The sequence below is a fragment of the Ictalurus furcatus genome, chromosome 25 (genome assembly GCF_023375685.1).
Source record: "Ictalurus furcatus strain D&B chromosome 25, Billie_1.0, whole genome shotgun sequence".
NCBI lineage: Eukaryota > Metazoa > Chordata > Actinopteri > Siluriformes > Ictaluridae > Ictalurus > Ictalurus furcatus.
Genome location: NC_071279.1, coordinates 5,266,421 through 5,293,917, shown reverse-complemented (window position 1 = coordinate 5,293,917; position 27,497 = coordinate 5,266,421). Strand labels below are relative to the sequence as shown.

Below are 27,497 nucleotides of genomic sequence, written 5' to 3'. Positions count from 1 at the left end.
CACTGCCCCCAGTGGTAGCTCTCATATTCCTCCATAGATTCCTGTATCCTAACACCCCTGACACACCCGCACTCATTTTCCTCTCTACTACTTCAATCAGCCACTAATATTTTTCTCTTTTTACTTTAGTCATCCACTGACCTCCTCTTTCAAGACCTAGAATGTCTTCTTTCCCCACTCCTTGGCTGGTAGAAGTGCTTTAGAGCAACTGGAGGACAATCTGTGACCGCTGCAAAGACATCCCTCTACAACAGAAAACTGGATGCATCTGATGCTGCATCAGCTCCATAATATTTTTTCTTCAATTTTCAACACTCCTCTTCCTTGACTGCTGACATATCTGCTGCCTTTTTTGATGAGAAGATCAGCAAAATCAGCTCTCTCTTATATCCCTATTCCTACACAACACAATCAATCTCCCCCCTCCTATTTACTTAGCACATTTTTCTCTTGTTCTTGTCCAGCAATCACACCATCTTCCTGCTGGAATCCATCCCTTCCTCCAGATTAACAATACTCCAGAATATCTTACAAGGCCTATTCCCCTTCATCACTTCCATCCTAAAAGACTCCATAACATCTGGTCACGTAGCCACTGCCTTCAAGATGGCAAGGGTTACAAGTGGTATAATGCACAGAAACTGCCTTGGTAGCTGTTACTGAGAAGCTTCATGCCACTAGGAGGAGATCCACATCTGCTCCATGCAGACGCTCCACTGGTGTCCCAAAATACTCAAGAAGAAAGAAGACTGACTCAGAAGACTGAGCAATCTTCTGTTCTCCTACCCACTCTCTCTGTGACGTCATATCCTCACATGAGTTTATATACCACTGCTATGCTGATGAAATTGAACTCATCCTCTCCTTTTTTCTCTCAGACAAACGTGTTTCTATATGGATCACAGCATGTCTGGCAAACATCTCAACATGGATGGCAGCTCATCAGCTGAAACTAAATCCCATCTAAACTGAGCTGCTATACATCCCTGTAGATGTATCCGGACATCAAGATCCTAAACTCCCTGGACAACTCTCAGCTCTCACCATCTAACACTGCACATAATCGTGGAGTAGACCAGTTACTTCTATCCACAAGAGCCAATCAGGTGCTTGTTCAGTCTCGTCATCTCAAGACTGGACTACTTTAACTCACACCTAGCAGTTCTCCCCTGCGCAAAAGCTACCAACCAATTAAGGAAAAGGATGTAAGACATTTACAGCTCTGCCACCTCATCTACAGCTCTGCCACCACATTTTGTGGAACTACTGCTCATGCTACATCATAGAGCAGTACTTGAAGGAGAGTTTTAACTGCCATCTGCCATATACATGAGCTCACAGATGCCTACGAGTGGTCAGCGTCGTTCTGATTGACAGGGAAGAGAGAATAATGACAACAATGTTATTCTCCCACCAGGACAGCAGGGCCAATTTACCTTTATTCGACTTCCTGCCATGGATGGCTGTGGTATTGTTGAGATTTGAACAATAGGGCAAAGCTCTCCTGTTGTGCCAGTCAGAAGTCTCACATATTTATCTTTAACCACATTCATAGGAGTTGACATACCTGAGAGCCCCAGAAAGGGTTTCTGGGTTTCTCCACCTCTTCGCTCTTCCAGCAGACACTCTTCATTTCCCTGGATCCCGATCACTGTGGCAGTAGATGGAGGTCTTGTATGGAGATAGAGGAAATGTAAGAGTCTACAAATCCCATATAAACATGCACATATGCTATACACACGCATATAGACACAGCCCACTATGCCCCAGGCCCTAAAAAATAAATAAATAAATAAATAATAATAATAATAATAATAATAATTTGTGTTTTAAAAAATGTTCCAAAACAATTTGTTTTGTACCCCTGAGAGGTTGACTATGAATTGATATTACTCAGAATTATATTATATTCAGAATAGCTCTTTTATGGTATTATAATAGACAGAGTGACAGAATTTAGCTGAAAAATGACATGAAAAAAGGCTCTTGTCCCAGTGTCACGATCTCGCCGGTAGATGGTGCTGCGGCAGCGACGTGCACGGAAAGCCGGAGGGTGCGTGCACGAACCAGAGCGCGTTACGCAGGAACTATGGAGACTTTGTTTACAATGGACACGTGAATTTGTGTCCGTTTTGTCTCCTCCTTGTTTAGTCATTGGTTGTTTTTCGAGGGTGTGTATTAGTTGTTACCAGCTGTCAGCATTTAAGGTAAATTACATTTGTTATTTAAAGCCCTCGTGTTGCTGCGCACTTTGCGCAGTATTAAATGGTAAATGTGTAATTGTGTCACGCAGTAGGTTTTCCGTCCTGTTTTAGTTTCATGTTTCATGCCTCAGCTCTAGTTAAATGATTGACTCCACATGGGTGTTAGCTACCTAGATGCTAAGCGGTAGTGTTTCCATGCCCTGTTCTAGGTTCATGTTTCATGCCTCAGTTCTCGTTAAATGATAAACAGGCTTGACTACATTTAAGTACGTTACGTATGTGTTAGCCACCTTCATGCTAAGTGGTCTTGCTCTTGTGTCTTGTTTTGGTTTCATGCCTTGAATCTCTCTTCATGCTTCGGACCGCGTATGTCTGCTCATGTTTATGGACTTTGTGTTTGGAATAAAGACTTTGATCTGCACTTGCTTCCGTTTAGAGTCCGTATGTAACAGAGTACTGCACACACAACGCGGAAGCAGCGGATAAACATGGATCGGGGCTGCCTCGTTTGCGGAGTGGCATCGATCTTTTTACGTACAGAGTAACGCAATAAACGAACGCCTACATCAGATCGATCACTTAATGGAGCAAAGAGCACTGCTGCCGCAAGCCAGGCCATGCGCCACGTCGTCCCCCGCGCAATTTCCCCCGTCCCCGCTGCCGGAGGACTACACTGCACTATGCAGGCAACAGAGCCACACGAATTACTGGGGATTCCCACTGCCGGAGGACTACACTGCGCTATGCAGGCAGCAGAGCCACACGAATTACTGGGGCTCCCCGCTGCCAGAGGACTACACTGCGCAATGCAAGCAGCACGAGGAGGTTTCGGCTCCGGAGCTCCCGCCTGAAGTCAACTTGGTGACCTCGGGGCCCCAGCCCGAGGTCAACAAGGTGACCTCGAAGCCCCAGCCTGCGGTCAACGTGGCGACCTTGGGGCCCCAGCCCGAGGTCAACGAGGCGAGCTCGGGGACCCAGCCTGAGGTCAACGGGGTGACCTCAGAGCTCCAGCTGGAGACCCGCGGGGAGGTCTCAGCTGCTGAGGAGGCCGCCCCGCTGCCTTGCTGAGGAGACCTCCCCGCTGTCCTGTCCCGCGGAGGAAGCTGTCCCACCATCCTGTCCCGCCGAGGAAGCTGTGCCGCCCAAAGTAGGGGTTCCGCCAGTCTGCTTTACGGTGGAGGCCGCTCAGTCTCCTGGGGCAGCAAAGGACAGATTACCCAGGGGACCAGGACCGCCATTGGAGGGGAGTGTTCTTTGCTGTGGCGGCGACATGCACGGAGAGCGGGAGGGTGCGTGCACAAACCAGAGCAAGCACATGCTCATGGGTTACACAGGAACTATGGAGACTTTGTTTACAATGGACACGTGCGTTTGTTGCTGTTTTGTCTCCTCCTTGTTTAGTCATTGGTTGTTTTTCGAGGGTGTGTATTAGTTGTTACCAGCTGTCAGCATTTAAGGTAAATTACATTAGTTATTTAAAGCCCTCGTGTTGCTGCGCACTTTGCGCAGTATTAAATGGTAAATGTGTAATTGTGCCACGCGGTAAGTTTTCCATGTACTGTTTTAGTTTCATGTTTCATGCCTCAGCTCTAGTTAAATGATAACACCCATGTGGAGTCAAACTACCTAGATCAGGGGTGGGCAATCTTATCTGGAAAGGGCCAGTGTGGGTGCAGGTTTTCATTCCAACCGAGCAGGAGGCACACCTGATTCCACCTGTTTAATCAGTTGATCTTGGCTTTCAATAGATTCAGGTGTGGCTTCTGCTTGGTTGGAATGAAAACCTGTACACACACCGGCCCTTTCCGGATAAGCTTGCCCACCCCTGACCTAGATGCTAAGTGGTAGTGTTTCCATGCCCTGTGCTAGGTTCATGTTTCATGCCTCACTTCTTGTTAAATGATAAACAGGCTTGAGTACATTTAACTACGTTATGTATGTGTTAGCCACCTTCATGCTAAGCGGTCTTGCTCTTGTGTCCTGTTTTGGTTTAATGCCTTGAATCTCGCATCATGCTTCGGACCATATATCTCTGCTTATGTTTATGGACTTTATGTTTGGAATAAAGACTTTGATCTGCACTTGGCTATCCGCTATAGTCTCGTTATGTAACACCCAGTTTTTACCTTATTAACTACAATGTGGACATTCCACTGACATAATTATTTATGCTATTTAATTAAATTTAATCCATCAATCAATCATATGCTATTTAATTACTTTTTGAATTATTACTATTAATTAATGCCATGACTAAAGCTAATTCTAAAATCATCCTTAACCTCAGTAACCAAAAGAAAACATTTTGGCTTTTTGTTTTATTTTTTAAAAACTGTTTTAAAGCAGTTTTCCTTGTGAGAACCAGTCAAATGTCCCCACAAGATCATAACTGTTTGTTTCCCACCAAAATTTTATAACATGCCTGCAAACACAAGCCACATTTTAATTTGATCATCATATCCATTTTAAATGAAATCAGATTTGGCATAGCCTTTAATCAGACTGGAAAAGATCCCAATTACTGCAGGCTTCCAAACTCCAAATACCTATGTGTGCTAAATACATAACATATACCTATGCTATGCTTTTAAAATCTTGGTTATGAAAAGTAATAGAGTTAAATCAGGAGTTTTCAAAGTAGGGGTCACAATATGGGGTCGCTTGATTTACAAATGGTGTTAGTGAGTTTCACTCGATAGCTCCTTTTGTTTCATTTAATTATTTAACCAATGAATATTAGAAATACTGAAAACAGGTTATGTGTGCTAATATTTTGAAATGTTACCAGGAGTGACAAATTTCATATAATAGTAATACAGTGCAACCTCTCAGAGATTCTAAAATCCAAATGTATATTCTGGGACAACATATACGCCACAGGAATTTGAAGGATATAAGAAAATAGCTACATAAAACAGACTTCTAACTTTTAGACCTAAACCTTTTTATCTGTCTGCTCCTGCAATGCAATCAGTTCAGTTCATTTGGGAAGCTTTGAGATATCATTTGAACATGGACGTTAAGAACTGTGCTGTATGAAATCATTCCCTCACTCTCTATTTATAGTCTGTTCTATATAGAGCCTGTATATGGGGCAACAGGAATGTCGACACCGGACTGGATTCAGGCAACACTAACAAGTGAGTGAAACCCATCATCATTGCTCCATTAGATCAAAATTTTGAATTACCTAGAAACTAATTACCTAGAAACTGAATCTGTATTAAATACACCCCCAACAAGTGTCTTCTGGCTTTAGTAATTGGTGAACAAGGTTCCAACTCTAGCAATCCTTCATTAAATTTAAACCATTACACTTACTATGGGCTGTCAATCAGTTTGTGTGTTGCATGGGAACATGCACCGCTCTATCCAGCAGTGGCTTATTTGGGAAATGTTTTCTTTGACATGGCAGTGGTCTTGTTATGGTACCAATGAACACAAAGAAAGTACATGCTGAGCATTTGACAAAAGACTAATTGTAGAGTGCCACCTCTCTGGAAAGCTACTGGATGGAAGCACTTCTTTCCCTAATCAATGACCTCATTAATTATTTCAAGTCTGGCGAAGTACTTGGCTCACAAGAAAGCCTCTCTTTCAGGGCTTTTTAGTAAGAATTCCAAATGAGAATAATACTGTAAATGAAAACACAATGTGCAGTTGGTGATTACTTGTATATACAGTATAAATAAGACCGTTCCAAAAATTTCACCTCAATTTCTTCACATCTTTGTTTCTTATCCATACCTTGACAAAACTGCACCAGACCACTAAAGACCAACTTGAACTAAAACTCAAAAGAACCAGGACTAGGTTTGCAAAACACTCACGTTTTGAAACAGGGGTCTCCAGACATAAGATGAGTACAGATGATCACCTGAAATGATAAAGGGGCACACAAAAACAATTTAGAGAAAAACTCCAAGCTTACAGAGTTCTTAAAATTACTCATGGCATCAATGTTTAAAAATATAATATGGCAGGTATATAGGACAGATAAACTTCTGGAAATGGAGTAACTATTATGTAGTCTATTATTACCTGTAAGCACTGTATGTACTTTAGTACTGTGCATTTTACAGACTTTTGCTCAATTAAAAACAATTTAAAGTTAAATATTGTATTGTATTAGGCAGGTATTTTGTAAATGATTTAGGTAAATAGTGAGGTTGCACCACTTTGAGGTTGTGTGAATTCTGGATTAAGTATTCTTCACAGACCTCTTTATCCAATTCTTTTGTTTTTGTTACATACTGAAGACATTTGGGTTTAAGATCAAAGAATAAATGAAACGGTAGATAAGAATTTTAGCTTTCATTTCCTGATATTTACATCTAGATGTGTTAAACAACTTAGAACGTGGCACCTTTGGTGGAAGACCACCCAATTTTTAGGTGAGCAAAATAATTGGAACAGAAAGTCTAACAGTGAATTAAAGTAAATAACACTTAATATTTGGTTGCATATCCCTTGCTTGCAATAACTGCATAAAATCAGTGCATCTGTAACTGCACCTCCTTTCAGTCTCCTCCTCAGGAGGTGAAATGCTACTCAATTGGGTTAGGGTCTGGTGATTGACTTGGCCAGTCTAAAACCTTCCACTTTTTCCCCCTGATAAAGTCCTTTGTTGAGTTCGCAGTTCCTCCCAATTATATTGGATGCATTTCTTTTGTAAATTGGCAGGAAGAATTTTTCTGTAATCATATGAATTCATTCTGCTGCTACCATCATGAGTTAATCATCAATAAAGATAAATTCTACAATAGACAGCTCTCTGGTCTTACTTTTAGTTTATCCTTTTTAACAACAAATGCAGTCTTCACAGGTCAAACCTAGGGCTCAATCCAAGAGTAGACTTTCAGATTGATTATTCATTATTCATCTTTTCATCTCAAGCCCAAATGTCTTCAGTGTATAGCAAAAAGAAAAGAACTGACCTTGCCTTTCCAATTCTTTCAGAGGGAACTGTATTTGGAACCATTCAACCTCAATTCTAACCAGTTCGCCTGTCCCTGCTGCTGAGAAATATCCCCACAACATAATTATGCCACCACCATACTTCACCACAGACATATTATAAAGAGAGTCTTGTGTGCAGTACCTGGTTTTGCCAGACAGAGAATATTTTGTCTCAACCAGAGAATATTTTTCCTTATGCTCTCAGAGTCTTTAAAGTCCCTACCACAAACAGGATGCACCGGAGCTCAATTTGGGATTCCTTAGCCAGGGTCTTAATACTTATCTAAATGAGAGGTTTTCATTTTTAATTATTAATACAGTTGCAAAAATATCTAAAAGCGTGTTTTCACCACTTTGTCATTAAGGCATACAAAATGACTGTATGTGGATTGATGGCAAAAAAGTACCTTTAGTCTAGTTTATTAAATCTATAACATAATAAAATGTGCAAAAACTTTCCCAACCCACTGTTCATAAAGAAACATCTTCAAATTGCCATATATGGTAAACACCTTCCCCTTGTGGTGCTGCTCGTTTAAGAAGATGAACCTTTCCGGCAATGAAGTAGAGATACTGTTGCACGAAATAGAGTAAATGTTTTATTTGGAAACGTGCGATGATGTAAATTCCTCTTTATTGTTTGTCTTTTCCGCTACTGTATTTGAAAATGTAATGTACTGCAGCATGAGTGATATGACTGCATGCACGTAATTATTGAACTTGTTGAAAAGAAAATATTAATAAATATATACATGAATAATCACATGCATGCAGTGCTACTGATACATGATCAGATACTGATCTGCATGCTTTTGTGGCCTGTACCTTGAGAATGGAATTGTCCTGCCTGGTGTTCTTGGTGTCATAGCCCTCCAGTAAACAGCGGCGTGTGGTGCTCCCAGATCCTGCAAACTCAGCCAGGTTCAGATCAGCAAAGCCCAGCTGAGATCACACAACAACGCAAGAGCAGGTTTAGGATAACTTTTTGAAATGCATATCCTAATGAATATGACTGTATGGATGAAGGTGGAGCTTCTCCGACATCAGCCTTTTTGTCCCTGCTGTGTTTGTTAAATCTAACAATCTAACAATTTTGTTATATCTTTGAATATAGCACACATATAAGTAACTATATATGCTGTATGTACCACTCACGGCCACTTTAATAGGAACACATGTATCCCCACTCATTATGCAAACAGATAATCTTATTGCAACAGTACAATGCAAGTCAAGAGCTTTAGCAGAATGGGGGGACTTTAACTGTGACTTTGTGACTTTAACTGTGGTATGGTTGTTGGTGCCAGATGGTCTGACTGAATATCTTACAAACTGCTGATGTCCTGGGATTTTCACAAATAACAGTCTGTAGAGTTTACACATTGAGTTGACACTGAGTGAGCGACAGTTCTGTGGATGTAAATGCCTTGTTGATGAGATTGGTCTAAGGAAACTGGCCAGATTGGTTCGAGCTCCCAAAAAGGATATAGTAACACAAATGATCACTTTACAACCATGGTGAGCAGAAAAGCATCTCAGCATCCACAAAACACCAGATCTTGAGGTGGATGAGCTACAAAAGCAGAAGACTACATCAGGTTCCTCTCCTGCCAGCGAAGAACAGGAATCTGAAGCTATCATGGGCACAGACTCACCCAAACTGAAGATTAGAAAAAAATATCACCTGGTCTTTGTCCAGTCTTCAGCTGTCCAGTTTGAGTGAGTCTGTGTCCATGAAAACCTCAGATTCTTGTTCTTTGCTGATAGGAGAGGAACCTGATGTGGTCTTCTGCTGTTGTAGCTATCCACCTCAAGGTTTGATGTGTTGTGCATTCTGAGATGTTTTTCTTCTCCCCAAGGTTGTCAAGAGTGATTATTTGAATTACTATAGACTTCCTGTCAGTTCAGAGATGTCTGGTCATTTTCCTCTGATCTCTCTCATCAACAAGGTGTTTCAGCCTGCAGACCTTCTGCTCACAGGATGTTGTTTTTCTCGTCATGCTGTGTAAACTCTAGAGACTGTTGTGTGTGAAAATCCCAAGAGATTAGCAGTTTCTGGAAAAATAAAAACCAGGCCATTGGGCACCAACAACCAAGTCACGGTTAAAGTCACAGAGATCACACTTTTCCTTCATTGTGATGTTTGATGTGAACATTAACTTAAGCTCTTGACCTGTATCTGCATGACTGGTTGTATTGCTCTGCTGCCACATGATTGGCTGATTAGATACCTGCATGAATGTTCACTGTATGAGTGTTCCTAATAAAGTGTACAGTGAGTACAAATCTTACATAAAACCTGTAGAATCACACAGCAGATCCCCTTGTAAATTGATAGATCTGAAACTTTTTTGCAAGGAAGAGTGGAAAACAATTGGCAGATGAAGATGTGCTAAGTTAGTAGACTGTTACCTAAAAACACTGAGTGCTTTATTATAGGCAAAAAGTGTGTTAACATTAAAGTACTAGTTAAAGGGTGCGCACACTTATTGTAAGTGTTTTCTTTTTTCCATAAAATGTTTCTATTTGTTTTTCACTTGCATTTTGTTGGTTGCTATATCACATTAAAGGAGGAAAAAGATCCAACACGATTTAGTTTTAAAACTGATCATTGCAATCGTTGGCAAATCACTGTGGTATAAGCAGAATAACACACTTCAGACCGTGCTGTTATAAGAAAATCAGCCACATTGGGGTGGTAACTCTGTTTCGCGTTGTGCCGTATCACAGCACCCCAGCATGCTTTATTTATAATACGTTGCGTTATTCCATACATATATAATGAATATTACAAAGCAACAAATAAACATTATTATAAGAATTGTGAACCACAGTAGTGGCAGCGTTTACCACTTGCTCTTGAACCCCTCAATGCAGAAATGATTGTATTCTATGTCACCCCAATCTACCTCACACCCACCAGCACCACTGCCACACCCACCTCCATAATGAATGATTAATTACAGTCAAAAATCATTTACCTTTGCATAAGTCTTCCCACCTTTCAGTTCCTGTAAGGAAAGAAGTCAATTAATTCATTACCAGCATTTTAATATTTAACAACTTTTGGCTGTGAGTTTTGTTTGTGCAAGAGTGCAAGTGTACCTTTCTGACAGAAACACGACATATGCAAGGATCAAGAACTCCTGTTCCAGCACTGGCGCTCATTTTACAAGGAAAAGAGAACCTCGTTCTCCAGCGCACACAGTTTGCCTGGACCATTTCTCTATAAAACATGCACATTGTTGTCAGATTTAAGTGGCTTCAGAGGAAAACAACACACCTGGATTATGGCTCTCATAACATACACAGATACACACAGGCCGAAACATATCCAGTGACAGAACGACTACACACTTAGTGAGAAGATATGAATTGTGGTACACAGTTCAGCAGCCTGCAGTGTTTTAATTTGGTCCTGGGGAGAGTTAAATGTGACTTCTCAATAAATTCAAATCCAGATTTGAATAAAGTGTCTTAGTTCATGACAAGTTTGGGATCACTGAATTCTTTCTAATCAAACTGTCTTTGATTGGCTGTCATTGATTCAAAGGCCATACCAAAGGCAATCTCAAATGATTTACCTCTGAAGATGTTCAGAGCTGGAGCCATCATGCTCCTTAATCAGTCAGAGAGAAGCTCACTTACTTGTAGTGTGCACTGAGTAGCTGATCAAGTGATGCTGGCGTGATACAATGTAGTGAAACTAAATAGCATGTTAATATCTGCATGAAAATGTTAACTTAGGTGGCTTTATGATCCAATAAACCATGATCCAAGATGACAGCAAAATAGCACACAGTCGACACTACAGGTTACTGCTCAGCTTCTATAGTGAGACAACGGAGAGCATACTGCCAACTTGTCTAACTTTTTGATATGGGAACTGCAGAATTTTAGACCACAAGACCCTACAGTGAGAGAATAGGGCTCCAGGCAAAAAAAAAAATCTAGGAGCCGGCTCCTAAACCCAAAATATTTAGGCGCCAAATCAAATTTTCAGGAGCCAAAATATACAGTGAAACCGGAAAGTACTCACAGCGCTTCACTTTTTCCACATTTTGTTATGTTACAGCCTTATTCCAAAATGGATTAAATTCATTATTTTCCTCAAAATTGTACAAACAATACCCCATAATGACAACATGAAAGAAGTTTGTTTGAAATCTTTGCAAATTTATTAAAAATAAAAAACAAAAAAAGCACATGTACATAAGTATTCACAGCCTTTGCCATGACACTCAAAATTGAACTCAGGTGCATCCTGTTTCCACTAATCATCCTTGAGATGTTTCTACAACTTGACTGGAGTACACCTGTGGTAAATTCAGTTGATTAGACATGATTTGGAAAGGCATACACCTGTCTATATAAGGTCCCACAGTTAACAATGCATGTCAGAGCACAAAACAAGCCATGAAGTCCAAGAAATTGTCTGTAGACCTCCGTGACAGGATTGTATCGAGGCACAGATCTGGGGAAGGGTACAGAAACATTTCTGCAGCATCGAAGGTTCCAATGAGCACAGTGGCCTCCATCATCCGTAAATGGAAGAAGTTTGGAACCACCAGGACTCTTCCAAGAGCTGGCCACCCGGACAAACTGAGCGATCGGGGGAGAAGGGCCTTAGTCAGGGAGGTGACCAAAAACCTGATGGTCACTCTGACAGAGCTCCAGCATGTCTCTGTGGAGAGAGGAGAACCTTCCAGAAGAACAACCATCTCTGCAGCACTCCACCAATCAGGCCTGTATGGTTGAGTGGCCAGACGGAAGCCACTCCTCAGTAAAAGGCACATGACAGCCCGCCTGGAGTTTGCCAAAAGGCACCTGAAGGACTATTAGACCATGATGAAACAAAGATTGAACTCTTTGGCCTGAATGGCAAGCGTCATGTCTGGAGGAAACCAGGCACCACTCATCACCTGGCCAATACCATCCCTACAGTGAAGCATGGTGGTGGAAGCATCATGCTGTGGGGATGTTTTTCAGTGGGAGGAACTGGGAGACTAGTCAGGATCGAGGAAAAGATGAATGCAGCAATGTACAGAGACATCCTTGATGAAAACCTGCTCAAGAGCGCTCTGGACCTCCGACTGGGGCAAAGGTTCATCTTCCAACAGGACAACGACCCAAAGCACACAGCAAAGATAACAAAGGAGTGGCTACAGGACAACTCTGTGAACGTCCTTGAGTGGCCCAGCCAGAGCCCAGACTTGAACCCGATTGAACATCTCTGGAGAGATCTGAAAATGGCTGTACACCAATGCTCCCCATCCAACCTGATGTAGCTTGAGAGGTCCTGCAAAAAGAATGGGAGAAACTGCCCAAAAATAGGTGTGCCAAGCTTGTAGCATCATATTCAAAAAGACTTGAGGCTGTAATTGGTGCCAAAGGTATTGGTGCCAAAGGTATAACAAAGTATTGAGCAAAAGCTGTGAATACTTATGTACATGTGCTTTTTTTTGTTTTTTATTTTTAATAAATTTGCAAAGATTTCAAACAAACTTCTTTCAAGTTGTCATTATGGGGTATTGTTTGTAGAATTTTGAGGAAAATAATGAATTTCATCCATTTTGGAATAAGGCTGTAACATAACAAAATGAGGAAAAAGTGAAGTGCTGTGAATACAAATAGAGTGGCCTTCATCAAATTAATTTTTTTCAGGTCTTCGAACAACACATTCAATGCAAATAATAAAAACAATCAGACTTCATAGGGCCATACATAGTCAATAGTTTACAATTAATTGTTATTGCCAGTTTTTCCACACAACACTGTTCTGTTGTCCTGTGTATTGCTTGTATTTCTTGCACTCGCCTCACACTGTTGTCACGCTGCACTTTATGCAGTCCTATGTACTGTGCTATACGCTGCCTGACCAAAAAAAAAAAAGGTTTCTGTTTGGATTTATATAAGCAAATACTTAAGAGCCTATGATTGGATCATTATTGCAGCTGGCAACAATTCTTTTAACCCTAACTGATGTAGTGTGTAGCTTCTCATTTCATAAACAACCATGTCAGGAGATGTATCCCATGGTCGTTGAAAAGATGTTACTGTGTTTCAGATAGGGCAGATTATTGGCCTGCATCAAGAAAAGAAAACAACTAAGGAGATTGCTGAAATCACTGGAATTTGTCTGGTTCCTCTCAAGGTTTGTCTGGTTCCTCTCAAGGTTTCTTCCTCTTAAAACATCTTAGGGAGTTTTTCCTTTCCACTGTCGCCACTCAGTGGCTTGCTCAGTTGGGATAAATTTGCACATTTAATATCTGTATACCGTGTTGATATTTCTGTAAAGCTGCTTTGAGACAATGTCTATTGTAAAAAGCGCTATACAAATAAAATTGAATTGAATTGGAATTAAGTAAGAACTGTCCAACACATTATTAAAAACCTAGAAGGAGAGTGGTGTACTGTCAACTCTGAGGAAGAAATGTGGTCGCAAAAATTAATGTTCAAAATCTTGAATGATCTTGATCAGAAATCTTTAAACCACTTGGTGAAGTCACATATTCCAGGATGACAATGCCAAGATTCATCGGGCTCAAATTGTGAAAGACTGATTCAGGGAGCATGAGGAATCATTTTCACTTATAAATTGGCCACCACAGATTCTGATCTTAACCCCCAGTGAAAGTCTTTGGGATGTGCTAGAGAAGACATTATGGAGTGGTTTGACTCTCCAGTCCTCAACATAAGATCTTGGGCCAAAAATTAACGCGACTCTGAATGGAAATAAATTTGTTGTCATGTTGCACAAGGTTGTTGAAACAATGCCCTGATGAATGCGTGCTGTAATCAAAGCTAAAGGTGGTGCAATGAAATTTTGCAGTGTGTGACTTTTTTTTTTTTGGCCATATATATTTTATACACACACACACAAACACACACACACACACACGGTACAAGTATAAAAGCCAGGTCAAGTGGGTTTTTTATTTACACACAGGCTACAGCCTTTGAGCATGAAAGTGTGCAATTATGTGTGTGAGGTGGTATGAGCCAAGTGCAGTGTGTGTGTGTGTGTGTGTGTGTGTGTGTGTGTGTGTGTGTGTGTATGGCATTGTAAACAGTCTTTTCACTAAGAACAAGTTAAACTCCTTGATTCTACAAATGTTGCATCACCTCCTCTCAGTAATGACATAACTATGATACACCTAGCCAGCTGGGAGAATTATCTATATGACAAATATTCTATAATAAATATTATAAATAAATATAAACAAATAACATCGGTTATATGGAACTGATGGATTTTACACAAAGAATACGGTGCAGACAATGGTTGCCAGATAACACGAGGAGCACATTTGAACTGCACCACAGACAGAAACCACCTGTAGTAAGTAAGAGCTGGATAGATGGCAGATGTGACATTTTTCCTGATTTTGGATATAATTCCCATCAAAGTCAGTCAAAAAACAAGGGTTTTAAGTAAGGCTGCAACTAACGATTATTTTCACAATTGATTAGTTGGCCGATTATTTTTTTGATTAATCGGATAGGGTGGGACATATAGCAATACACATAAAATTTATTTATATACTTATTTATAATATTTATTTATTTTAGTTTATATAATATAAGTATTTCTGCATTATTTTTTATGGATGCACAAAAAGCACTGAATTAAACTACAGTCGTAAATTAATAATAAAATCTCACTTTTCTGTTACTCACAGCTTTTAGGAATATTATTTTTGCTTGTGTTTACTTTTGATCATAGTGTTTTAATTAGACATTACAGATCTTACTCATGCTACTCTGTGTATCAGCGCGTCTACACTGCGCGTGATCAGCAACGCAGCCTCGTTACTAACACATCACTTCCGTTATAATAAACAACAGAATTTATACTGCAAGCGTGCAAATACAACATATAATGTCATGAAACTTTAATTAAACTAAACCTTTTAAGCAGCTTGCACCGCTTTCCCCTGCCCCTTACACACAGTAGAGCATTTTGGAAATAAACATAACTTTGTGCTCATGCAGCAGTGTATGATCTCTAGAGTGTTTAATATAAAATGCTCCCCTGCCTTAGAGGACTTTCTTCCTCAGTCACGTGACGATTTTGCCTCTGTCTGATGGAGACTGAGGTCATGTTGGGAATAAAAGGTAACGCTGACATAAACAGTAAACTAAAGAAAGCCATTGTCGGTGACTCTGGGTATTAGGCTAAAGCTAGCGGCATCACATTACGTGCGTATGACGTCACGCACTGTTGACTAGGAAGTGGCTTATACTTCCGGTTAATAAAAAAAAAAAAACAAAGCTAGTGTTGTATTTGAGATGATATTACCTTTCTAAAATCCACACACTAGACAGTAGAGTACACAGTGTATAGTGTAAGTGTATAGTATGTTATTTGGGACACAACTTTAGTATTTACTCTCTGAAGCATGTTTTCGGAACAGAAGTAACGTAATGAGTAAATCTCCCCCGTGCCTTGTGCAGACCAACTAATCCATAATGAGATTTGTTGACATAATTTTCATAATCGATTATTATCGATTTTATCAATTAGTTGTTGCAGCTCTAGTTTTAAGCAACTTCTAAAAATTGTTGGTCCATATTACAACTTACAGAGTTGCAAATGTTGTTTCTAACACCACAGTTCCTCAGCTGTAGATAAAATGCAAAGAGAGTGCAATAAAAACTCAAAAGCTTTTTAAAAATAATGAATAAGAAGAAAAGATCAGTAGCAGTTCTTTAGTTTTTATTCCATATTTTAAAATGGAGTATCCATGATTAACTGTTTTCATTTTAGATGCAATAGTTCACGTAACTGGGATGTGAACTTTATTAAAAATAGTTTGAAAAGGTACTTTAGCCTAATTGGCCTCTGTTATTCTTTTTCTTTGAGGTTATGTTTCCTTGTAGAGCTGTATGGTATTTTCATCAATAGTAAAATTAGTTTGGTTGCTCTATTCAGTAACATGAAAACCATTGTGATAAAATCATGAATTACTATCCAGTCTTGAAAAAAATCCTGATTTATTTTTTGCCAGATTTCCCAGCCCAATCCAGAGTGAATCCATGTGGCAGCAATTAGGATTTTAGGCATTGCTCAAATGGACAGGTAAAATCTGATTTTTTGGCATATCAGACTTGAGCAGGAATGATTTCCTGCAGTCTGAAGAGCAAAAGACACAGTAACTCCGACTTTCAGTTTCAAGCCATATTATGGTTTGAATTAGTGGTTGACCAATATAGGTTTTTTAATGGCGGATATCTAGAAAGCAATGTGGCTGATTAGCCAATATGAGGCCGATATACCCCAAATTAAATTTATGCTTCTCGTCTTGCTTGTTTAAGAGGACTTGTTGGTCCTTGGCCTTCTTCATGTGTGGTAGTAGCTTCTGATTGTGCTGAGGCTGTGGCATGTTCCTACAGTATCCACTGTTTGACTTTATCCAGTTTGCCTGCTAATGTAAACATGTATCAAGGATCCAGCAGTGTTGTTAACACCAAACGTTTGTGGTCTTCAATTTTGGCAAATCTCTTTTCCAAACTCTGCAACAATGATGCCATGCTGTTGAATGCCAAGATCTTTTTGTATGGGCCTCAGACATTGTTTTGCTTGTACAGAGTGATTAAAATGTGTTGCACATGTCCTCAATTTAGCAATGATATCATCAGTGTTTCTCATTAATTACCTAGAGTGTGGAGGCCCGCTACAGTCTAATTTGTCCCGCCATAGTTTTATAATGAACCGAAAATATTTTGACACTTCTCATAAGAACATAAGATCTCTGTTTTGCACAGATGCATCAGCAAAACATCTTTCACTCCATCTCTGACCCTGTACACGTGCATGCTCACACACACACTGGAACCACCAAGTTGCTTGATGGTGGCAAATCCATGCCAAAAATCTCAACGTGTTATTGACGCTTGCGTGTGCGGTAAATTACAACCGCAAAAGGAAAAAAGATGTACATGCGTGGAAAGGGGAAAACTTGCGTGCTTGAGTTTGCATTGTATCTGTATTCACAAGCAAAATCATTCCCCACACTCAGGAGCTGCTTCTTTTCTCAACTATTGCTTCTGCTTGTACAAATAGCTTTTCTTTTTGCCAGCAGTGGACAGGCCCAACTGGTTTGATGGTAACCTCAAATACCATTGGCTAACTAAATTTTCTGGAAATCAGTTCTGATTGGCTGCCTGCCACTGTGACGTACCATTAGTGCAGTTACCTTCATTCACATACCCTCTTCATGTATCATTTATTATTTTCTTTTATTTGTTGATAGTTTTTGATACTCTTCCAACATACTACATTATGGAGTGTAATATACGTACAGTGCTGTGAAAAAGTATTTGCCCCATCCTGATTTCTTCTGTTTTTGTGCATATCAAATATTAATTTGTTTCAGAAATTAAAACAAAATCTAAGACAAAACAAAGACAACCTGAGTAAACACAAAATACAGTTTTTAAATGATACTGTTATTTATCGAAGTAAAAAAGTTATCCAATACCTACTGTGTGAAAATGTATTTGCCCCCGTAGTTACTAATTCCCCAAATCTATGAAACTGCAGTCATAATGGGATTCAGCTGGACGCAACCAGGCCTGATTACTGCAAACCCTATTCAATCAAATCAACACTAAAATATAACTTTTTCAACAGCATGGAGATGGTTAAAAGGTTTTACCCAGTAACACACTATGCCAAAGTTGAAAGAAATTCCAGAAATAATGAGGAAGGTGGTGATTGAAACATCAGTCTGGGAAGGGTTACAAAGCTATTTCAAAGGCTCTGGGACTCCAAAGAACCACAGCGAGACCCATTATCTCCAAATGGAAAAACTCGGCACAGTAGTGAACCTTCCCAGAAGTGGCCGACCTTCTAAAATTCCTCCAAGATCACAGCAACTACTCATCCAGGAAGTCACAAAAGAGCCGAGGACAACAACAAAGGACCTACAGGCCTCTCTTACATCAATAAAGGTCACTGACTCCACTGGATTATGCAGCAAGACAATGACCCAAAGTGTAGTAGTAAGTCCTAGAAGTAAGTGAAAGACTGATCTCCAGTTATCAGAAACATTTGGTTGCAATTATTGCTTCTAAGGGTGACACAACCAGATTTAAGGGGGCCATTAGTTTTTCACACCTAACACTGTTAGGTGTTGGTTAACTTTTTTGCCTAAATAAAAAATGTTTTAAATAAATAAACAAATATATAAAAAACTGTATTGTGTGTTTACTCAGTTTGCCTTTGTTTTACTTTGTATTTCATTTGAAGATGTAAAACAATGTAGTATGAGATATAAACATAAACAGAAGAAATCGAATACTTTTTCACAGCACTGTAAAGAAAGGTATCTTTACCAATTGTTAACAGATAGGAAGTATTCTACCAGTTTACTAGCTAGCCTTTGTATTATTGGGATGTCAATAGATAGCAAGAACCTAAAAAGTGCCATCACTGAAGCTTGTGAAGAAGGCAAAATGACCCCATGTGCAGTATATTCTGTGAGTGAGGTGTACAACACCATGTACATGGAACAGAAAGCATAATAATGAAACACAATCGACCAATCTTATTTACAAGATAGCAATATGACATAACTAAATCTAGAATGAGCATTTCAGCCCCTTTGAAGCAAAATTGGAGTCAGTGGCTTCAAGTCAAAACAGTAAAGCAACAATCCTCTGTTACTAAGCCAATGATTTATTATCTGGGGCTCACAATTAATTATGAAGTGTCTTAATACATGAATGATTATCAATATGAAGATAGCTGGATGGATCACGATCTATTAACATCCCGAGAATGCAAAGGCTAGCTAGTAATCTGGTAAAACACTTCCTGTCTATTAACTAGAGATGTACCGATGTATCGGCCGATACAGGCAGTGTTTCAAAACATTGATGATCAGGGCCGATTATATCCTGTCAATCAAAAGAGTGAGGGAAAAAACCACTGATTTCATGCTGTGTGTAAAGATGATGTCTCTTGTGAGGAATGACGACAAAACTGCAGTTTGTAATCTCTGCACTGATCATTTTACACCGTACGCTGCAGCAGTGAAGCGGGAGTTTCGGCGTTTCGGAGTCTAATTTTTTTTTGCCGCCCTGCTCATGCTGAATTAAAGCACCAATACACTGTTGAAAGATTTAAATGAAGATGAGTTGACATAAAATTTTTATATTTATATTTAATATATTGCACAGAAAAATATATTTGTAGAGTAGTATATTTCATATCCAGTTAATGTTAATATATAAAAATGTTTATATTATATATTACTATGGAAGTATAATAGTGCCAAATGTCCTCAAGGCAAAATGGCATGTTGATAAATAAATAAACATAAATTGAATAAAAACATACAGCAATAACAATACTTGAATTTTTCCACCCAGCAATTTGACAGAAATCGAAAAATAAAACATAATAATATCAGTGCTTGAATTAGTTTCCTCTGTAATTCATTGGGTTTGTATATTTTGATTGAAAACAAAATTCCAGCAATGCACACATATTCACCTTCCTAAAATACAGTTCCAAAATATTCAGTTGTTAAAATACCATCTTCATTATTCATCAGGTAATATTTCAACACATTATTTTCCTCACAAATTCAGGCTGCAAAAATCAGGTCTTAAAATTCGGGTCTCGCAGGAAGAGCAATGGCTTACCAATCCTACTATAACATTACTCTGGACCAACATCAAACTCTGGTGGTTGTGTGAGTAGTGGTGGGATTGTGCAGACAAGCCACAAGAGAAGATGAACCTAGCGGACTGGCATAAAGTTGGCTTTTTTGGGGGAGGACAGCGAGTGTCCTCAGAGCAGGAGCTCCACTTGTCAGATGCGGACCTCAGCACAGTGTTATCCGGAAGTAAGTGTTAAAGTGGAAGTTTTATATGAGGCTAGGCTAACTATGCTAACAGGCTGAGCACAAACCAGAGCAGCAAGAGTCCCATTCTGCACTATAATGCGATGTTGATCTCCCTCAAAGCTTGCTTTTTACATGGCACACATTTTGTAACATTTTATTTAAGTTCAAGAGTTTCTTTAAAACTTGTTTATTTAATCTTCATATATATTATAATAGAAGATATTTGTTTAAATCCTATTTTGTTTTTGACTGTTAAAGCTAAAATTATTTGTTGTTTGCCTTAATAAAGTGGGGCGGCTGTGGCTCAGTTGGTAGAGCGGACTGTCCACTAATCGTAGGGTTGGCAGATCGATTCCCAGCCAACGTGACTCCACGTACCGAAATGTCCTTGGGCAAGACACTGAACCCCAAGTTGCTCCCGATGGGAAGTTAGCGCCTTGCGTGGCAGCTCTGCTACCATTGGTGTGTGAATGAGACACAGTGTAAAGCGCTTTGGATAAAAGCGCTATATAAGTGCGAAATTTAACATTTAATAAAGTGGGTAAATTAAAAATACAGTTGTTAAATTCAAACCTTTTTTTCTACTGGTCATTGTTTAAAAAAAGATTAGAACTTATCAATAGCTGTATAGCAATTTTTTTAGCAGTACCACCCAGCCCTAATTGTGACAAGGGTACTTATAATTTGTGAGACCATGTGCTCTGCTTAACATGTTAATGTGGCACACCTTTTTATATCCAAGCACTGTTTGCATAAACTGTATAAAAACAACACAACAAAGCAACATAAGTTTGATATTGCTTATTATTGTATGCCGAGTACACAAGATTGTGAACAGATTGAAAAGCATTGAGGATAAGTGTGAGTGAGAGATGTGTGTGTGATGTTCAGAAAAGAACATAAAAGAAAAGGAGCCTTCTTCTCTGTTGTTCTCCAAAGGTTAAGCTTTTTCTTCTTGCCACTGTTACCATGAGGACATCTAACTCTGCATGAGGTTTCTCAGCCAGTGGAATCAATTTCAGTATCTTAACCATACTGAAAGACTGATGCAGACAAACAGGAAATATGTGGTCTTGAGAGTTGTCATAGCCTGAGAACCGCACCACATTTACAGACCCATTTTATTAACATCCAATTATGCATATGAGCCAGTAAACATTCATGTGCAGCTTACATGTGTTGTTTAGAATTGTTTTGCAAACAACATAAACATCATCTACTTCTGCTACACTCTAAATAATGTAGCTCCACTCAAAAGAAAAATAATTAGAGAGAAACAGCTAGCACCCTGGTATAATGATCACATTCGCACCTTAAAACAGACCACTCGACAATTAGAACGTAAATGGAATCAAACCAAATTGGTAGCATTTCAAACAGCATGGAAGGAGAGCCTACTGAACTATAGAAAATCTCTTAATGCTGCTAGATCAGTCCACCTCTCCTAACCCTAACTGAAGATAACAAAAATAATCCTAGATTCTTATTTAATACTGTAGCAAAATTAACTAGGAATAAAACCACAATTGAATCATGCACATGATCATTATAAAGCAGAGATTATTTTTTTTCAAATTAATCTGGCAAAATTTTAAATATTAGACAAAAAATTCAGACTATTAATTTAAAACCAGACAGTTTTATAACTAACCCTGTAGATGATAATATAACCATATCTGATCAACGATTAGAATGTTTTACTCGCCTTCGAGAGACCGAACAAATTTCATTCTACATCAAAATCAACTTGTATACTAGATCCATACATGTGTCTTCAAACAGATTATTCCAGAAGTAATCAAACCCCTTCTAAATATAATCAATTATTCCCTTAGCACTGGCTATGTACCTAAATCATTTAAACTAGCAGTTATCAAACCCCTGATTAAAAAACCTGACCGTGACCCCTGTCAGTTATCCAACTACATCTCATATCTTTATCGCATTTTTCTCTAAGATATTAGAAATGGTTGTACACAGCAGCTATGCTCGTACTTACATAGGAACAACATTCATGAAATGTATCAGTAAGGATTTAGACCTCATCATGGCACAGAGACAGTGCTGGTTAAAGTAGTAAATGACCTACTACTGGCCTCTCATCAGGGTTGCGTCTTCTTGCTTATGTTGCTTGACCTTAGTGCAGCTTTTGACACCATTGGTCATACTATTCTCCTTGATAGATTAGAAAATGTTGTTGGCATTCAGGGAACGGTCCTCTCCTGGCTCAGGTCTTATTTGACTGATCGTCATCAGTTTGTCAGATGTACAGTATCTCACAAAAGTGAGTACACCCCTCACATTTTTATAAATATTTGATTATACCTTTTCATGTGACAACACTGAAGATATGACACTTTGCTACAATGTACAGTAGTGAGTGTACAGCTTGTGTAACAGTGTAAATTTGCTGTTCCCTCAAAATAACTCAACACACAGCCATTAATGTCTAAACCGCTGGCAACAAAAGTGAGTACACCCCTAAGTGAAAATGTCCAAATTGGGCCCAATTAGCCATTTTCCCTCCCCAGTGTCATGTGACTTGTTACTGTTACAAGGTCTCTGGTGTGAATGGGGAGCAGGTGTGTTAAATTTGGTGTCATCGCTCTCACACTCCCTCATACTGGTCACCGGAAGTTCGACATGGCACCACATGGCACCTCATGGCAAAGAACTCTCTGAGGATCTGAAAAAAAGAATTGTTGCTCTACATAAAGATGGCCTAGGCTATAAGAAGATTACCAAGACCCTGACACTGAGCTGCAGCACGGTGGCCAAGACCATACAGCGGTTTAACAGGACAGGTTCCACTCAGAACAGGCCTCGCCATGGTCGACCAAAGAAGTTGAGTGCATGTGCTCAGCGTCATATCCAGAGGTTGTCTTTGGGAAATAGACATATGAGTGCTGCCAGCATTGCTGCAGAGGTTGAAGGGGTGGGGGGTCAGCCTGTCAGTGCTCAGACCATACGCCGCACACGGCATCAAATTGGTCTGCATGGCTGTCGTCCCAGAAGGAAGACTCTTCTAAGGATGATGCACAAGAAAGCCCGCAAACAGTTTGCTGAAGACAAGCAGACTAAGGACATGGATTACTGGAACCATGTCCTGTGGTCTGATGAGACCAAAATAAACTTATTTGGTTCAGATGGTGTCAAGGATGTGTGGCAGAAACCAGGTGAGGAGTACAAAGACAAGTGTGTCTTGCCTACAGTCAAGCATGGTGGTGGGAGTGTCATGGTCTGGGGCTGCATGAGTGCTGCCTCCACTGGGGAGCTACGGTTCATTGAGGGAACCATGAATGCCAACATGTACTGTGACATACTGAAGCAGAGCATGATCCCCTCCCTTCGGAGACTGGGCCACAGGGCAGTATTCCAGCATGATAACGACCACTGCCATGCTAAAGAAGCTGAGGGTGAAGGTGATGGACTGGCCAAGCATGTCTCCAGGCCTAAACCCTATTGAGCATCTGTGGGGCATCCTCAAACGGAAAGTAAAGGAGCACAAGGTCTCTAACATCCACCAGCTCCGTGATGTCGTCATGGAGGAGTGGAAGAGGACTCCAGTGGCAACCTGTGAAGCTCTGGTGAACTCCATGCCCAAGAGGGTTAAGGCAGTGCTGGAAAATAATGGTGGCCACACAAAATATTGACACTTTGGGCCCAATTTGGACATTTTCACTTAGGGGTGTACTCACTTTTGTTGCCAGCAGTTTAGACATTAATGGCTGAGTGTTGAGTTTTTTTTGAGGGGACAGCAAATATACACTGTTATACAAGCTGTACACTCACTACATTACATTGTAGCAAAGTGTCATTTCTTCAGTGTTGTCACATTAAAAGATATGATGAAATATTTACAAAAATGTAAGGGGTGTACTCACTTATGTGAGATACTGTAAATAGTAGAGATTCGCTGAAAATTTTCAGCCAGAAATGGCATTGTCGGCTTTCGAAAAATAATAATCTGATACATCCCCTGAAAGCACGATATCCAATTCAATTTGCAGAGTACAGCAAAACAACAAAGCTTAAAAGTACCCAAACTAGCATGCCAACACCATCCATTGCCACTGTATTTGAAAAGGCAAAGAAATTTATATAGTTAAAATGTTCTTAATGTTATTTTGTTATAGTTATTTCTGAATTTCTATGATAGCGTTAGGACTACAATTACCACAAAGTTTTGCACTCAAGTCTGCATCAGTGAACAATGGATAAGTTCAACAACACAGACTTCATGTTAAAACTCTAATGAATTTCCTGTTAACACAATGGTAAGTTTGACCATATAGCATACAGTTATAGAAGAGAATAAATTACAATCACACAATCCAGTGTCACCCAGATGTCTCAGGGCATTTTTCCTTTCCACCGTCGCCTCTGGCTGCTCATTAGGGATAAATTTATAAATCTACAATTTATATCCGAAATTTATATTTTTCTGTAAAGCTGCTTTGTGACAATGTCCATTGATAAATGGATACAAATAAAATTTTATTGGAAATGTAACTGAACCATCTAAACATAATAATGTATATTTGTTAGTGGCTAACAGTGTAAACAATCTTATGTACATACTGTATGTGACACAGCCAGCCCAACCAGTAAACAGGTGACAGAGCATTCAGAAAGTATCATCTAAATCATTTTTGGTAACTATCAAATGATTTGAACATTTGTGGCAACCCTAAAACTAATCAAATAAATAAACTACATATGTAATTGAAACATGCATTTACATTTTATGGCATTTGGCAGATGCCCTTATCCAGAGCGACGTACATTTATCTCCTTTTTATACAACTGAGCAGTTGAGGGTTAAGGCCCTTGCTCAAGGGTCCATCAGTGGCAGCTTGGTTCGATTTCAACTCACGACCTTCCAATCAGTAGTCCAATGTCTTAACCACTGAGCTACCATTGCAAACAATGCCAGAGGTTCTGGCTTCAAAAATGTTATGTGGGTCACAGCAGATTTAGCCTGGTGAAAACACACACTGCTGTTTTTGCTGATAACCGGTAGTAAATCTTTGGATTTACACTTAAAAGTAAGGTTTACGCCCATATCGGATACTACTGTAACTCACAGAAAGCAGTTCTTACAGCTTACCCTAATTACTCATACGATTCACGCTAGAAAAATGGTTTATTTCATCACTGTGGTCACATCACGAGTCCCCACCTACAGAACACCTTACAGAGGGTGAACCCCCCCGGGGATGAATAAAAGTGATCTATCTACTGTATCTATCTATCTACACAGAACTTTTAAGAGCCACAGAGGGACAAAGCGAAGAACAATTAGGATGCTGGATAGAGCCTTATTGTACATGTATACTGTATGACACTGTGTTCACGGTGAATCTGCAATTCGTAATTCTCCACCTAAAACTGGTCAGAAAACACCCTCGACTTGACATTTCAACTTGGGATAGTCTTCTCAACTACCAGTTCCTTCCCGGGTTACGATGTGATGTCACATCAACATGGCCGCTCACACTGTGAACAGTGGGCCTTCTCTACTTTTAAAGTGCACCCATTATGGTTTTTCAGATATTACCTTTCATGTAGTGTGTTATAGAGCTGTATGTGAATGTAAAAAGTCTGCAAAGTTTCAAAAATCAAAGTGCAAACTGAGTTATTGACTCCCAAAAGAAGGAACCGATTCTGAACAGCTGAAACGAGTCGTTAGTAATTCCAGACTTACTTGCTGTACTAACCTATGCAGGTTTGTAACAAAAAGCCCTGCCTCTAGTCATTTTTTTTTTCAGATGGAGCTGAAACTTGTTAAGGTAGTGGTCGATTCCTTTTCCCCTACACACGCTGACAGCGGTAGACCAATCACAACAGACTATGAAATCCGACCAATAAGAGCAGAGTATGCTGTCTGAAAGGAGGAGTTTAGAATGAATCTTTTAGAACTCATCATTTAACGAGTTGTTTGTGACACTGGGGGGAAAGGTAATGCTGCAGTTTAAGCACGTTAAAGTGTTTTTGTCCTCAGATGCATGTAAATCTATTGTATGAGACCTTTAAAACAAAATTAGGCACGTTTCAAATCCATAATAGGTGCGCTTTAAATGCGTTTATAGCAGCATTAGAGCAGTTATTCTACAAAATACTTGGTTAAATCTATAACACCGATCATACTTATGACTGTTTTGATAAGGTAATCATCTATATTAGACGTTGCACTAACGTTAGCTGATTAGGTTTCTGCAGTTTCAGTGTAAAGTGTTACCTGAATGTTTTAGTTTACTACAGTAGAACAGAACCAGTAGCTCCTCAGGCATGTAACTGTAAAACTGCGGTTAAACGAGCTTTTTATGTGCTTTACGTGCTCTGACAGAGCAAAGGAAACAAGCTTCCGTGGAGGCGTCCATGTTCTTTTTCCACTTCCCATGTCGAACGTCCCGAGGTGGGAAATGACGTCATTAAAAAGCGCAAATGACCACTTAAAGTCCACCGAGTTGTACTTATTAGAGACTGTCAGATTGTTAGTACCTCTGAATTTCGCCGAATAAACACCAGTCCCTCTCAGTATCGGTCACAGATCAGCTGCTGAACCACTAGGTACCTTTTATTTCGCGGAAGCCAGAAAATAGTATTACTAACGGATCCAAAAGAAACCTCTTCATGTAAACCTGCTTCTTCACAGGAGTAACAGGCACATGTTTACATTACTTTGCTAAGGGAAACTGTAGGAATAATCAGCGACATGAATGACGTTAATAAAGAGTGTTAACTGAGCCTTTAGTGCAGTACACTGTGAAGAGCTGAATGTAAACACAAACATGGGGGTCTTTACCGTGAGGATTCCTCCGAAAACCCGCCGTCCAGGAGACGGATTTTACAAAACAGGACCCCGTTAACGAACGGCACCGAAGACAGCTCGTCCAGCTCAAAATCCACTTTAAACTTGAATTTCTTTTTCTTCATCATGCTTAATGGGTCCCTCCTTGGAGACGCACCAGGACACTTTTGTATCACAGGAACTGTGTGAAGCTAAGCTGCAACTAGCCGCCTCGCTAGCTTACACTGCTAGCACCGGTAGATTTGTGACAATGTCAGTATCTTCCCAAAAGACCCCCATCAGCTCAGACAGCTACAGCGTCGCCTCCTAAAACCGCAGTGAACTGTGCTGAGTGACAGGAGGAGAGACAGCTGCTTCTCGCCAGCGCTGTGTAGACCCCTGGGGGAGGGAGACACGTCACTGTGACGTCTTCCTCTCCGTCTGATTCAAAGCTGGAGATTACACTCACCGTTCATTTTATTAGGAACACCTGTACACCTGCATATTCATGCAGTTCAATCCAATCAGCCATTCATGTGGCAGCAGCGCAGTGTATAAAATCATGCAGATACAGGTCAAGAGATTCAGTTAATGTTCAAATCAAACATCAGAACGAAGGAAAAGTGTGATCTCTGTGACTTTAACCGTGTCATGGTTGTTGGTCCCAGATGGGCTGGTTTGAGT

General features: G+C 39.8%; 1 protein-coding gene across 1 annotated transcript in view; it reads right to left on the bottom strand.

The window, feature by feature from the left end:
• LOC128600966 (protein FAM102B-like) overlaps positions 1 to 27,197 on the bottom strand; it is a 51,817-nt gene extending 24,620 nt beyond the window's left edge. The window contains exons 1-6 of the mRNA XM_053613790.1: positions 26,829 to 27,197; positions 10,269 to 10,389; positions 10,145 to 10,174; positions 7,989 to 8,105; positions 6,035 to 6,081; positions 1,568 to 1,671 (exon numbers count right to left, since the gene is read on the bottom strand). Of these exons, the coding sequence (XP_053469765.1) occupies positions 1,568 to 1,671; positions 6,035 to 6,081; positions 7,989 to 8,105; positions 10,145 to 10,174; positions 10,269 to 10,389; positions 26,829 to 26,962 (553 nt within the window). The 5' untranslated portion in view covers positions 26,963 to 27,197. The remainder of the gene's footprint in view (positions 1 to 1,567; positions 1,672 to 6,034; positions 6,082 to 7,988; positions 8,106 to 10,144; positions 10,175 to 10,268; positions 10,390 to 26,828) is intronic.
• Positions 27,198 to 27,497: the final 300 nt, after the last annotated feature.